We start from the raw sequence: 15,200 nt of genomic DNA on the forward strand, positions 1-15,200 counted from the left end.
AAAAGGAAGGAAGAAACAAAAGAAGAAAGAAAGGAAACGAAAGGGTGGAACAAAAAAAACAAAAAAGGAAATAAGAAAGAAAGAAAGGGAGGAAGAAAGAAAAAGAAAAGGAAACACGGAAAAGAAACAAGGAAGGAAAACATCAAGGAAAAGGAAAGGAAGAAAGAAAGAAATATAGAAAGAAAGGATAAGAAAGCAAGAAAGAAAGAAAGGAAAAGTAAGGAAAAAAGAAACAAAGGAAAGAAAAGAGAGGATGAAAGAAGAAAAAGGAAGAAAGAAACAAAGAAGAAAAGAAGAAAGAAAGGAAACGAAAGGGAGGATTAAAAATGAAAGAAAAAGAAATAAGAAAGAAAGGGAGGATGAAAGAAAAAGAAAAGGACATACGGAATAGAAACAAGGAAGGAAAGAAAGAAAGGAACAAAAGAAAGAAAGAAAGCGAGAAAGAAAAAGGACAGAAGAAAGAAAGAAAGAAAAAAAGAAAGAGAGGAAGAAAGAAAGAAATGAAGGAAGAAACAAGAAAGAAAAGGAAATACGGAAGAAAGAAACAAAGAAGGGAATAAATAAGAAAGAAAGGCATGGAAGAAGAAAAAAGAAAAGGAAATACTGAAGAAAGAAACAAGCAATAAAGATAGAAACAAGGAAAGAAAGAAACAGGAAAAGAAAAAAAGAAAAACTTGTGCATATAATAATTTGGATATAATTTTCTCTAATTTCAATGCTTGGGAAATTCAATTTGCTCAAGTGGTTTTTCGATTATTATTCATAGTAAATTTATAGAGTTTCATATTCGTCTCCCATTGATAATTACATCATATACAAAATTTGGTAAGAATTATTAGAACCGTAGAAATGTGATACCTGCAGGTCTATATTATGGTTTATTCTTTCCCTCATATTATGCTTTTTCTAAATTAAGCCTTAATTGTTGTTTCTTAAATATTTCACTTTTACCCATTTATACTACATATTTGTTTTAGTTTACTCGTTCTTATTACACAAGATTAAAAATATATAAGGTAAACGCGCCTGAATTCGACAGGCACCCGAATTCGACATACCTGTGCTTAAATGTTGTGAAATAAGCGTAAGATGTCATCCCTGCGATCGTGAATAGAAGTGGCAACATTATGGGAGTGTCTTTTCTCGTGTCAAAAGTGCGGTTAGAGTAGATGAGTCATACGCATGGAGAAAATAAGTACATTGTTGTGTGTGTGACACAATCGTCGAGAAAAAACACATAATCTTAAGAAAATCACAAGACGGCAGGTTATTTTCGTAAGACTTTTATTAAAGTTAGGTTTGCTTCAAGCAAATAGTGGTACTTTAATGTTGTAAAGGAGTTTCAATCAGTGCGTTTTGTTTTCTTCTGTGAGGACAAAGGTTGTGATGTAACATGAACGGGGGGTTGTCGAAAACACGAGCCTTTATTTGTAACGTGAACCGGATTTCGACAAGGTTGTCGAATTCATATTCAGTACTGCAAATATAATTTTAACTGAATATCTAAACATAAAGTATGTTCAAAGTCTTTCATATAGCTATTTCTTGCATAATTTTCCGATAGTTGTAACCTCAGTTCGATACGGAAGGTCGAAATCAGGTTCCTGCATGTCGGATTGAGGATCATCGAAGTAACTACTCAGTTCAGAAAATTTAAGTTGTGTTCTTTTGCCCGTCTGATAATTTCTGCATAATAATAAAACAATATTTGAAGCTGAGAAGAGATTACTACTACCAATAATGCCGACTTAATGTTTTACATGGTTATAATTGAAGGTGTCGAATTCAGGTACCGCAACTGTCGAAACCAGGTGAAGTGTGTCGAATTCGGGTTCCATTGGCGAGTTCCACTTTCATAAAAAAATTTTAACATTAGCATTTGAGCCTTGAAGTGACTTTTAGTATTAGTAGAGACTGTACATTTCAAGGAAAAAAATGGGCCAACACCGACTAATATTATGGCCACAATAGGAAATTGATTTTGAAAAAGGTCCTTAACATGTCGAAATCCGGCGCGTTTACCTTATATGAAACTATTCAGTTTTCCTACTAACAATTACATCAATACAACATACTATCTCATTTTTAGCAGTTTCCCTTAAGCGGTGTTTCGAAGAAAAAAACTTGAACCTGCACGGCAGACTCATAATATTTAATGAATTCAGAATAAGGAGTACAAAATAGATTACCGCCTTCTACTTTGAAATGGTCAGTTTGGAATTTCCTTACTCTTTGATGCATATACTCCTGATTTTGGCCCAGTGCCGGGTTTACGTATAAGCTAAACAAGCTACAGATTAGGGCCCATGCTTTTGAGTGCCCCAAAAATTAAAGAAAAAAATTGAATGCACATTTCAAAAATATAAGAAAAAGCAACAAATAAAATCTACATACATATAGCTACATCGTTTGTGTAAGCCTCTATGATGTAATGGGGCCCCTTCTGCTAGCCTGCTTCCTAAAATATCACTGGTTTCTTTACTTCTATATATAGGGTCCTACGTTCATCTGAACACATAAAGGGCCCATTATCTTCAGTAGCTTAGGGCCCCTCCAAATCTAAATCCAGCTCTGAGCACAATCTGTCTTGCCTACCTTTTAACACAAAGTGAGAAAAAAATCCTTCTGAGCGAAAGGTGCGGAGAAAGGTGGAATTCGCATTCCAGTGTTACGCATAAAGGCAATTGGCTGTTGATTTCTATTGGTTGCGGTATTAATGAGAACGTTTGTTGATTATTTTTTTTTAACAAATATATTTATATTTTATTTAATTGTACACACACACAAGGTTCTGGAATAAAAAGCATTGTACACAAAACTTTATGCTTTATTTCTATAAATTATACTTTATTAAGCTTGTAAGGTTAGAAAATTTAGATATGTAAAGTGCTCAAGATCACAAATATGGTACCAACCATAAGTGAACTGTTCCAGTATGCTTTTTATGCTCTATGGGTTTGTTCTCTGATTTCTTCACAATTCTTCTATTTTACTTTTGTTTCACTGTATCAGGGCATGTTGTGACACCTGTTGGAACTTACCTCTTACACACTTTCTTTTACAAAGTGAATAAAATATCTCCGATATAAAACTCTTTGTAAACGTGGGTATTATTTTACAAGTGAACGTACATGTGTTTCATTTAGTAACATTATAGTTAATTTAACCAGCTGCCAGTCACTTCAAAATAAATTCTTTAAATTTTACTCATCTGGTCTGAAAATAACAATTCTTTTCTCTGCCAACAATATTACAAGTTCGCGGTCAACAACACTTACCTTCGTTAGTTACTCCACAAAATGCGCATGCGTTAAGAGCAAGTTCGTTCTCGTAACTGTAGGCGATGATAAGATATTAACAGTGTATCAACTTACCTCTGTTGCAACTTTCTCGCTCCCCTACATGTTTTTTTTTCTGTGTATAGTGTAAAACAACACATAGACTTCAAATTGTATTTACCTGTCTTTCATAACTTCCATAATTAACTACTACTTATTTTGTCAAAATTAACATGTTGGTTTACAATCATTAAAATTAACCCAATTCATAATTATTAGAGGTAATTCATGTCTAATTTCTTTCTAACTTATGTGAGTGGCGGAGCACGCCCCCAATTATAATTCTTAAAACCTTGTGTCGTGTTACAAAAGGTTCATCCAAGTTTGAGTTTAAGATGTTCTTATAGCAGGGCACCCTCAATCTGCTGTAACATTCGAAACTCTGCTCCCGATGTCTACATGCCATTGTAATTTGAGCAATCTATATAACTTGAACGAAATAATACTATAATTACAAATTAATTATACAACTATTTAGAGTGGAAAGCCAACATAAATATTACTTTCTAATCGTGACATCACCATAAATAATATGTCCAATAAATTATATTAAAAAGTACAAAGGTAGCTGGAAATATAATCCGACTCCAGTAATCCACTGGATTATGTACATATGCTTTAAAATTTGACTTATTTTGATTTTCAGTTTTTTTCCCAAGATTAGGACTGGTCCAGATTCTTCTAGGGATTGGTATTCGATTGTAATTTGTTATGTCTGCACCATTAATATCCTACAAGAGCAAAAGGACATACACATTAACTTTTGAATAATAATAATAATGTAAACGTTATTAAGACGAAAACAAGATTTAATGAAATAATATTTCTAAGCACAAATATCAAACTACATGTGAACATTTATATCAATCAAAATACATTTTTACTACGTTCCACAAGATCAAAATCACACACACACACACACACACACATATATATATATATATATATATATATATATATATATATATATATATATATATATATCAAGAACGCTCAACAACGGAGGATCCTGTGGGATCCGAACAACCCCCGGAATGCGGACGTTTCTGTAATTTAATGTAATTAATCCCAGGGTTAATTTTACACATTTTAATACAAGTTACCCTTGTATTGAATTTGGAACCTGAGAAACTTAGGATTTCTGCGATATAAGTTGCTGCGTATGTCCCTGACTGTTGGTAAGAGGCAGCAGACGGTTTAGGAATCATGTGATGATTGCAGAAAAAAACCTGAATCTTTTTTATATAGTTTTGAGTTGTTAAAGGAAACATATTTTAAAACTTTTCAAACCATATTCAACACTCGTAGTCAGTTCATTTACGAAGAATACCTAAATACAGATATTTTAACCCGGGAACACTAGTGTGTTTTTGCAGTACACTTTTAACAAACATTCGTAAATTTTACGGCTTGAAGTAAAACACATTGTTTCCTTGCTATAAACTTTTTTCTAATATATTTTTTATAATATATAAATATTTTCTAATATAATAAATAATGTTTATTTATTTACTCTATAGGATACATTGAGAGTGACTAATTTCAAGATTTTTAACTAAAAGTTGTTGGTTTAATATATGCATAGATTGCTATTATAATTTTATCATACTTCTACTTCAAAAAATTAACATTACTTTCAATGAGTCAGGTTTTACTATGCTAAACCGAAACGTGACTCAAAATAACACTTATTAAGTTATTCTGAGACACTTCAATAGTAACTGGATTTCAAATTCCTATTTCAGAAAAAAAAACCACGACAATGGCAGTTACTTTCAAAATTGTAACGTTATCACTAATACCTCTTAAATCTACGAATTACCTCTCTATGTCTCAGCACGGGCAAACGCAATCTGCCTATAGCAACAGTTACTCACCAAATGAGATTAGCCAAGACGCCAACTTCAACGCATGCGTAGAACTGATTGAAATCACCAAGTATTAGGTTGCCGTCGTAAATTTTACGACATATTAGTGTTCCCGGGTTAAACTATATTTTCGTCACTTAGTAACAAAATTACAACAATGGTTAAAATCTATAATTGTTGGATTCAGGTATTTTCTACAATGAAGTTGATTGAATGAAATAATATATCAACAAGAAAATACTAAAATATCTGTTTATTATATAGCGCATAAATCAATGTATGTAATAGCGAATAAATCATAATACATTCATTTTATTATTACCATTACTAACAATAATAACATAACAAGACGTTTCTGTTATTACTAGTATCAGTATGTACAGCAATCGACAAATAATACCTGAGAAATAACTAGTTTTATACTCGGAATATACAAGTTCGGAAATTGCTAATAGCTTTTAATAGCTTTTGACTCATTAATACATATTATTTTTAGTATTAGTTTATCTACTTAGTTACAGCATTATATAGGTAGAGATAAGAGCACTTTGTACCACATAGTAACTGTATTTTTATTATACGAAGACAGAAATAATTCCGCGTCTGTGAATAGAAGTTTAAAGACTCCTCTTGGGTATAATTACTAGTGCGTCTGCCTTTAATGTTGGGATCTCGGGGTCGATTTCCAGTGGGATAGCATTTAAGTTTCAACATTATATTTGGATAAATATAATGTAATAGTTCATTTGTTTTAATGAAATAAAGTATATAGCAAGATTACAAATATATTTCAGATAATTAATGGTTTCGTCTTTCCACGTACAAAATCGTGAACGCTTTCGGGTTGTGATTTAACCCAACTAGAAGATAAGTGTTACTGAATTAACAGTGATTACGAGGAACATGTGTGAAGTAAATCTGATATAGGCCTACGAATAGATTATTACTTAATTCAGAGAACCTTGTGTAAGTCTGCAATATTACCTTAGTTAGTTTGTAACGTCCACAACCAATTGCACTGATATATAGGTATATATATAAAAAAAGTTTGACTATTTGCTTCGTGATTCACTTAATTCAGCGTGGACATTTTTAAACCAAATTTTGCGTGTTATTATCCTTTCATTTTAGCGAAGTAAATTTCATGATTATTACTATTTACTAGTAATTTCCCGGTTTCATTTGAGGTGATCCACATTCTGATCTGAATCTACTCTCAGTGTTATTAATACTTAATAACGCAATAGATAATAGTGCTGTTGATCTCTCTGTGAAACAGAGCAACGCGAAACAACTGACTACAGACAAGTAGTCATTGAGTGCAAGTAAGGATAGAAATCCAAGACTGCGTACCTTACTGAGCTCAACCTTTAATTCAAAGCGGTAACATCTTCGCTACTTGATCTTTCTATACACAAAATTGGGTATACTCCTGGAAAATCGGAAAGGTTCATAAACCAAAATTCATGAATAAGTGACGTTGATCCTTTTTGCAATCATTGTTAAAACATTTTGTATTCGAATACTCTTCTGAGCGCTTGGGAACTATTTTGTTTTCGTTACTTTGTATTTAACCAAATGGCTTGGTTCCTGCCCAATGGCCGTTTACTTGTGCTAGTTATTATTAATATTACTAAGAATTTCCAATTTCCCGAAATGGAAAGGATGATTAATTGCCAATAAGATAATATACCTTTAAGTAGGATCATATTGAAGGTGAGAGAGTTCTATGGTTATAGATGTGAAGTGTAATATTCATTCCTAAACGGTTATTAAGGTCACGCAATTGATACTTTATTATAACGCTAGCATGTCCGTCCGTTAGCCAATACGATAACTCTTGAACAGAAGCAAATGTTTACATTATTATTGGCGTGTAATCTGAAGACGTGGTGGCCAAGCAGTTCGTATACCATTACATATCTACTTATCTGGGAAATGCTATCAAGAAATTCCCTTACGTATATCAGGTAGTGCGGCGGGGCGCCGTTTTGTTGCCACCATAAGCGGTCATCGTGATCATCTTCATTTAACAGTGAACCAAGGAAGTTCAGGAGCATATCAAGATAGGCGATGTTGGTGATGGTGCTCTCAGCAAACAAGAATGGTCCATGCACCTTTGGTCTGGAAATAGCTCAAAACACACTCACTTTGTGGCAGTCACGAACCTTCTCTACGTGCGAATATGAATATCCCGTGCCCCAAATACGACAATCGTGTATGTTGAAAGTGAAAAGTAGATTCGCAACTAAATATAACATTATTAAAAAATGACTTATTACCACTAATGCGATCCAACATGATAACACAGAATTCATGTCGGGTGTGTTTATCCACTTTACTCAGCGCTTGAAACAAGGACAATCTGTATGGCTTCATGGACAAACGTCTACGCAATACACGCCAAGCAGTGGTCTGAAGGATACCAGTTTCTTGTGGTGCACGTTGTATAGATTTTCGAGGATTGCGGACAAAACTCTCCCTAACTGCTTCCACCACATCGTCCGTCACGGGTGAGCGCCATGGAGACTTTGGGTGTAGCTCAGGCCAACCTGTTTAAACAAATGTCTGATGCCATTTGTACACTGTTGGTCTGCTAAGTGGTTCCTTGCAGTATTATGTGCGAAACTTACATTGCTGATTTCGTTTCTTCAAACCAAACACGCATTTAGCTCTTCCAGTGAGTCTCCATTTTCAACGATTGACCGGTGGCGCCGCGTGTGGTCAACTCCGCAACTACTTACTATGTGACTCAAACTTGAAGTATTTTGAGGTACAATGACATATAAACCAAGTATATACCGCTGCTTTCAATACACAAGGGCGTAACTAACATTTTTTGGGATTTTGAGATTTTCAATTCTTCCGATAAATGTCAATCGTGTCTAGCTGCTGGGAAATTTCTGTGGCTGTACGGCGAACCGTTCAGCTGTGGGGAGTCATTTTCATAAGGGCGTTAAGAGATATAAAAGCAAGTTGTTCAAAGCATAAGGGCTTAAATGACACATACGCCCTTCTGCGTTAAACGATCTGAGTACACAGTAATATGGTCTGGTGCTCATACGCCATAATGAGTACCGCATTTTTGGTCTCTTCGTATGTAAATGCCGCCATAGGTTGTTTACGATTGTTGATTTGGATTCGTTTAGGGGTTTGATTGTTAAAAGAGACTTGGTTAGTGACGTACAAAGAAGTTTTTTTTATTTTGTTTTGCGAGAGCTCAAAAGCACTCAATAGAAAGGAAGCAACAGTTATTGAGTCAAAAGCAGGGGAGCAAGGAAGTCATAAAAATGAACAGGCGAAGCAAAATTATTGCTAAAGAAGATATTTTCCGGTTATTGACATACAATGACGATGATACCGGTTCAGAGTGTACAGAGCGGGAAGATAATAGTGATGGGGATCCAGAGTATTTGCTTGAAAAAGGTATAGTATATTTTCCTGAATTTAATATTTTTTCTACAGATGAATATTTTAAATTACGAATATAATTGTAAGGATTTATCGATTAAGAACACTCTTTAAAATTTTTATAACAAAGGAGTGCCATTAAGTTTAATTTGTACTAATAAAGAAGCTGTACAGTAGGATAGAAAGAATCACTAAATACGTAATTTTTGTTTTCACTCATCACCCATTGAAATGTGGAGTCACGTACTACATAATTCATCACGACTCAATGATAAGGTCGTGGAGTTCAGATATTTCTAGGTTGAAATCAAAGTATTACTTAAATCACGTTCCTAAAACAACAATTTGGGTGCACAATTCGGCATTCTCGTTTAAATTTATAAACTTTCCCTTGATGATATCTATCAAACGCATAGAGACACTGGTTTATTGCGGGTAATAAGTTTCAAATACTGTAGATTCTGGAAACTGTAGGTACTTGCGTTACTACTTTTATACCGCATTAAACTTACAAGGAAAGGACGTGAGTTTGTCAACGGGAACTCCTAATCAAACCTAGCCCATTCGATAAACATAACAAAGATATGTTCATTCACGAAAGATTAGGTGCGATGGACAACGGAGTAAATCCCTGAGACCCATTGACCCTGTTAGTATAAAGAAAATCGTAGACTCGCAGAGAAATAGCAAGGGTTTATTGCATCAACACTGTTCATTGGAAAGTCTGCGTTATTGGAAAGTCTGCCAAATTTTCCCCTGTTCAAGTACGTTAGGGGCCCAAATGCATAGCACCTCCGGAAAGCTCGTTTTATGCTGACGAGAATGAACTATAAAACATAACTTTCCAATGAACAGTGTTGATGCAATAGCTATTTCACTGCGAATCTACGATTTTCTTTATACTAACAGTGTCAATGGGCCCCGGGAACTTACTCCGTCGGCTTCCTGGGAGAAAACATAAGTGGCGCCGTAGTGTGGTGAATATCCGAAACAAGTAGAAGTTCAAGTTTAAACATGCACAGAATGTTGCATGACGATATTCGAATGATCGCAAAATTTGAGTGTCGTTGATTCATTATTAGCACTTAAATTAAACAACAATTTTGCGTGGTACTATGTGTCGTTTAATATAGTTTACTGTATGAAAAGTGTGTCTGTGAATAAGAACTATGATAACTGTGCAGGAAAAGCTAAGAATATGTTATGTTTGGCGCAACATAAATCAGTGATTGTATTCCCGCAGTTCTAGAATGATTAATTGCTTTACATTATGTTCATAGCAGTTGTAGCAGGTTGAAGGTCGTATATTATAGTCGAATACCTCTTTCTCTATATATGCTTTTTTCTGAATTTACCTAAGCTAATTGCATTATTATTATTATTATTATTATTATTATTATTATTATTATTATTATTATTATTATTATTATTATTATTATTATTATTATTATTATTATTATTATTATTTTCAAACCTTGAGAAAAGTCGAAGAATTTTCAGCGGATCTTTACTTCGTACAATTCTTTTGTAAGATTTTTAAAATTAACAATTTATATTACTGTTGATGTCTTCTATTTGTATGTTTTGCGGCTGCTATAATAACACAAGTAATCGTTGCTTTCTAGATAAGAGAGTTAATTTTATTTTAATTTGATGCAAATTAGATAAAGCAAATGTAAAATGTTTCTTTCAAACTCGACAGATGAAAAGAATGTGAAGTTTGAATAAATGAAAAAAGTTTACATTTGTCCTATTTCTAGTAAGTTTAATGTGTCTTAGTCAGTTCGTATTTGCACGTAAAATTTCATGAAATTTGGCACGTTAAATGCAGGGGCGGATCTAGAAGATAGAAACTGGGTAACCAAGCAGAACCCAGACTATGGCAATCATGAGTTTACTATAAACTTTTAGTGTATATATATATATATATATATATATATATATATATATATATATATATATATATATATATATATATATATATTCAGTTGAGCTTTCGGGCTTAAGCCCCCCCCCTCCGAAATCTTACTATAGTAAAATATATGAAATATCTTGCAGAATTTTCACATTTTCAGGCAATGCCCCCCGAAACAAAATCGTAAATACGGCACTGATATATATATATATATATATATATATATATATATATATATATATTGGCTTGAATTATTTTTGTCCCTCAAAAAAATTGGGGGGCCTAGGCCCCCATGGCCCTGAGCTAGATCCGCCACTGGTTAAATGTGATTCGAATATTACTTGTCAAACTTGATTAAAATTAAAAGGACAGATACGATTTACAGATAATTTTGGAATTGAGGGGCGCGCCAAGGGCCGGACAACCTGGGCGACTGTCCCAGGCACCACAGTCAATTGGGGCACCGAAACGAGCCTTAAAAATTAAATTTTACATGGTGTTTTCTACTTATTTTTGTGGTTTATATTCATATAAAATAGCGTCAATTTTAGTCTTGTAAGAGCATTCAGTTTTTATGCAAATGTATGAGATGCGTGTCATGAATGCTATGGAGTTACATAAAAAGGATGGTTTATATTGCTGTGCGTAAAAGACGTTGAACACCTTTAAAATTATTTATTGGTATTTCACGTTATCAGAATAGATTCTTACATAGTCGCATATGGTAGAATGACTCCTGATGTTATTGATATAACAAAACAATTTACTATATAGCAGTAATCATGTCACCATTAGTAGTTACCAAAAAACGCTGTTCGATATTGTTTTTGTTTATACATATCGGTACATAAATAATAATAAAACACAATGTAATTGATACCATATGTATACTTTTAAGTACTAAATAGACCTTATCTATTTTATGTATTTGAATACTATTTTTTTTTTTTTTTTTTTTTGAAAAGGGGGTTTAAAATATTTACATCACCGTAATAAAATGTGAAACTTAGGCTAGGACTAGGGGCGCCAAAATCACTTTGTCCGCCGCTGTTGGAATTTGGAAGTACCTTAAGTCCGAGTGAGTTATATATATATATATATTTTTTGTGGAGTTGAGGAGAGGCAAAATTGTGACTATGCTCATTTGATTCAAATTGGACTGAAATTATAACATCATATTTGATGTTTCAAATTTAAAGTAATCAGAAAAATGAAATATTTCATTTTTTATGTTCCACCCTTATGCCGGCCAGGTTAAAGGAGGCGGTGATAGTGAGAAATTAAGGAAATGGTGGAATGAAGAAAATGGGAGAATCTTGAGAAAACCCACGCACACGGTGTTCATCCACCATAAAGTTCACTTGGCGAGCTCGAATCGAACCAGGCACCAGAGATGAACGCTCTACTACTAAGCCACCGTGCACCCCATAAAGTAATTAGGGAATGAATTTTAATAATAATTGGTGTGTTACCTCATTTGCTTCTGTGGAGGAAAATACTTAGCTTATGGCTGCAGCAATTTTCTTCTTCAGTTCTGAAAACTATTTGTGGTCTGAAAGGCAGTTACATTTAACTTTAAAAAAAAAAAGTCCAAACGTGCGTTTGGAAGATAATTACAATAGTTTATCTATATCGTAGTGTAGATTCACAACATATCTGTTTTCGTTTTAGCAATAGGATGAATACGCACTCTGTACCGTGCCTGTTTAATAACTAGAGTGAACAAGCTCATCGTTACTGGTTATAGGGATACGCACGAGACAAGATTTGTGGCTGTCTCGTCTCGAAAATATGCTGTAAAAGTAATGTCTCGACTCGAAAAATGTATATTTCTCTATTGGAAGAGCCGTGTCTCGACTCGAATTTTGTGAGGAAAATCCTGTCTCGACTCGTCTCGTGCGCATCCCTAATTGGTCAGGGTCAGAAAACACCTACCCCAATTTTACATAAGAAAGTAATCAGTGAATAGTAAGTTCCGAAATTTTTAAACGGATTTAATAGACTAATTCACAATTTGCAATATGTAGCTGTTTTTAAACTGAAAACAATTTACAACAGAGCATCAAATCTTTACAGCACATACAGTTTCAATTAAATACGATTTCTCTATCAAATCTAAGTTGAATGTCAAGCAGTATGCAATGTAAATTACGTAGTTACAAATTTTACTATTGAATACAAAAACCAGTTACATGCCACATTTAGCAACTAATTTAAACATAGAACAACTCCAAACGTTAAAAATTCAATTCGTTTTAGCTAAGAATTATAGCAATATTTACGTAAGATTTATAGAATTCTATAACTGAAGGTAGTAGAATATCGATTAATCTCCACAATTATAATAATTGGAAACATGAATGGTATTAAAATACACCTAATTTCTTGATAAATATCTCAGCAACGAATTGGATAGGGGAGAATGGGGGAATGGCGGACACGTAAGCAAAAATCGTTATAATCTTGTTCGTAAAGCACGAAAAGTTTTCGGGATAAGTGGATCCTATAGGTAATTCTGTCTAGTTTATTGTAACCAATTTCAAAATACATATTTTATTTCATTGCCAAGCTAAAAGCGAAAATACGATAATACTCATACGCGGTTGGGTATGGGTAATGGCCGTCAAGGATTTCCCCATGCTTTACATATGAGAAAAAAACTTCAAAACTATTAATATTTCAGATTTATTCATTAACTTTAGAGAATTGGGTATCAACAGGGACAGATGATAAACCGCAGTTTCGTGTAAAGAAAATTTTAAAAAACTACTTATTCATTGAATTTACATATATTTTTCGTCAACACCTTAATATATTTGAAATATAAATCTATTGGTATTGGCAAAAAATCATCAAATGAATATATAAGCCTGGATCCAGGGGTAGTTCCTTGTTCAACTTCATCATCTCTGGACTCTGAGTTAGATTACACTTGAATAGGGATGCGCTCGAGTCGAGACATGTCTCGAATCTCGACTCGACTCGACTCGAATTCGAGTCGAGATTCGAGTCGAGACACACTTTGTAAAATTCGAGACGAGTCGAGACAAACGTGTTTCTCGACTCGAATTTTCGAGTCGAGACACGAGTCGAGTCGAGACAGCTCATAAAAATCTCGACTCGACTCGAATGTCTCGAAAATTTTTCTAAGACTTTTAATATTATTATGAAGAAATTATTCACTCAGGAACAGCCTTGAAACCAATTTCAGCATTTATTACTTTAGAAAGGTACAGAACGCATAAATTTAATAGTTAATCTTCCGAGATCAAGATTTAATTTTCAGCTCAATTCAGTTAATTAAAACTAGTAATTAATGTCGTGATATTTGATTGTACTTCAAATATAATAATAATAATAATAATAATAATAATAATTGATTATCTAGTTTGTATAAAACTATTATCCGTAGCCTATATCTAGTCTGTATAAGAACATTGCAATAAAGTGAACATCATAAATTCTCTGAATGAGCAATTGGCAGTCTATAGTAATTTAGCATAGTTATAACTATTGTGTTTTTATTTCCATGAACGCCATAGGACTACATAACTTCTGGACAGGGTCCAGGGTTGCCACACTCGAGACTCGCGATGATGCCAAACACGGGTCTGAATTATGCTAGATTTTTGTAAATTATGCCAGATTTTCAAATTATCTTTCCTAATTAATTTTAAAGACTCGCCCCCTACTTATCTTCATTATTTTAACGAAGTGTTTTAACTGTATTCGAGTACAAAGCTAATATGACGCTGTCAGGAATGATAATGAAATAAATTGGTAAATGGCACATTATAGAGAAGGAAGGTCGAATTTATATTTTATGAATGGATAACATTTTAAGAAATATATGCACAACATGCCGCTTCGGGCACAGCCCTGATGCATTCTTTTAGTGTATTACTAGCTGTCCCCTGTCGTTCATATCCCTCCCCTCTCAAGCTGTAAACTGAAAGGGACAGAAACATTCCAGATAACCACACATTCAGGTTTCAATTGACAGTAATAAAACTATAGGTAAGTAAATATGTTTTGCAGGGTCACATTTTGCTATTTTTGAACATTTCTCTGAATTCAACAATAAATTACAACTGTGGAAATACTGACTGGTTTTCATTGCTCCAACCATCGCTTCAACTAAAAAGAATAATTCCCGACGGTCCTTGAACCATCTATATTTTCGTTCTTTTTCTCTTCTCCAGAGGGAAGAATGAAATTATGCTAGATTTGGCCAAGATGCTAAAGTCAAGATGCTAGATGCTAAATGCATGTAAATTATGCTAGATCTAGCACCAAGATGCCAGATATGGCTTCACTGACAGGGTCGGATTTATGGGGGTGCAAAGGTGCACGCTACCCCCCTTTGTTGTAAATATACCTATCTAAAATGAGAAGCTAGCAGTAAAAATACCGCGACACTGGTGTGTCGTGAATGGGCCACTGGTGTACCGCGAGGATATCAAAACAAAATTATTAATTCTATAGCAATCAAATTGCAAGACGTAGGGGAAAATGCATATTTGTATTGCACATTACTATCAACCTCTACTATGAATATACAATTTTAAGTTTCATGCCGTGTTACTTTTCTGTACATTTCTAATGTTGAAAAAAGTATTTGTTATTGTTATGACCATTATTGCTTCTTTATCGTTACAGACTATTTCG

The 15,200-nt window shown here is 33.8% G+C and overlaps 1 protein-coding gene across 1 annotated transcript in view; it reads right to left on the reverse strand.

The window, feature by feature from the left end:
- Positions 1 to 2,864: 2,864 nt before the first annotated feature.
- The window catches only part of LOC145679661 (gamma-aminobutyric acid receptor subunit rho-1-like), a 29,600-nt gene continuing 17,264 nt past the window's right edge, over positions 2,865 to 15,200 (reverse strand). Inside the window, exon 2 of the mRNA XM_081750236.1 lies at positions 2,865 to 4,069. Coding sequence (XP_081606362.1) covers positions 3,857 to 4,069 — 213 coding nt within the window. The 3' untranslated portion in view covers positions 2,865 to 3,856. The remainder of the gene's footprint in view (positions 4,070 to 15,200) is intronic.

This window comes from Thermobia domestica, chromosome 2, assembly GCF_964235325.1.
Source record: "Thermobia domestica chromosome 2, izTheDome1.hap1.1, whole genome shotgun sequence".
NCBI classification, from domain to species: domain Eukaryota; kingdom Metazoa; phylum Arthropoda; class Insecta; order Zygentoma; family Lepismatidae; genus Thermobia; species Thermobia domestica.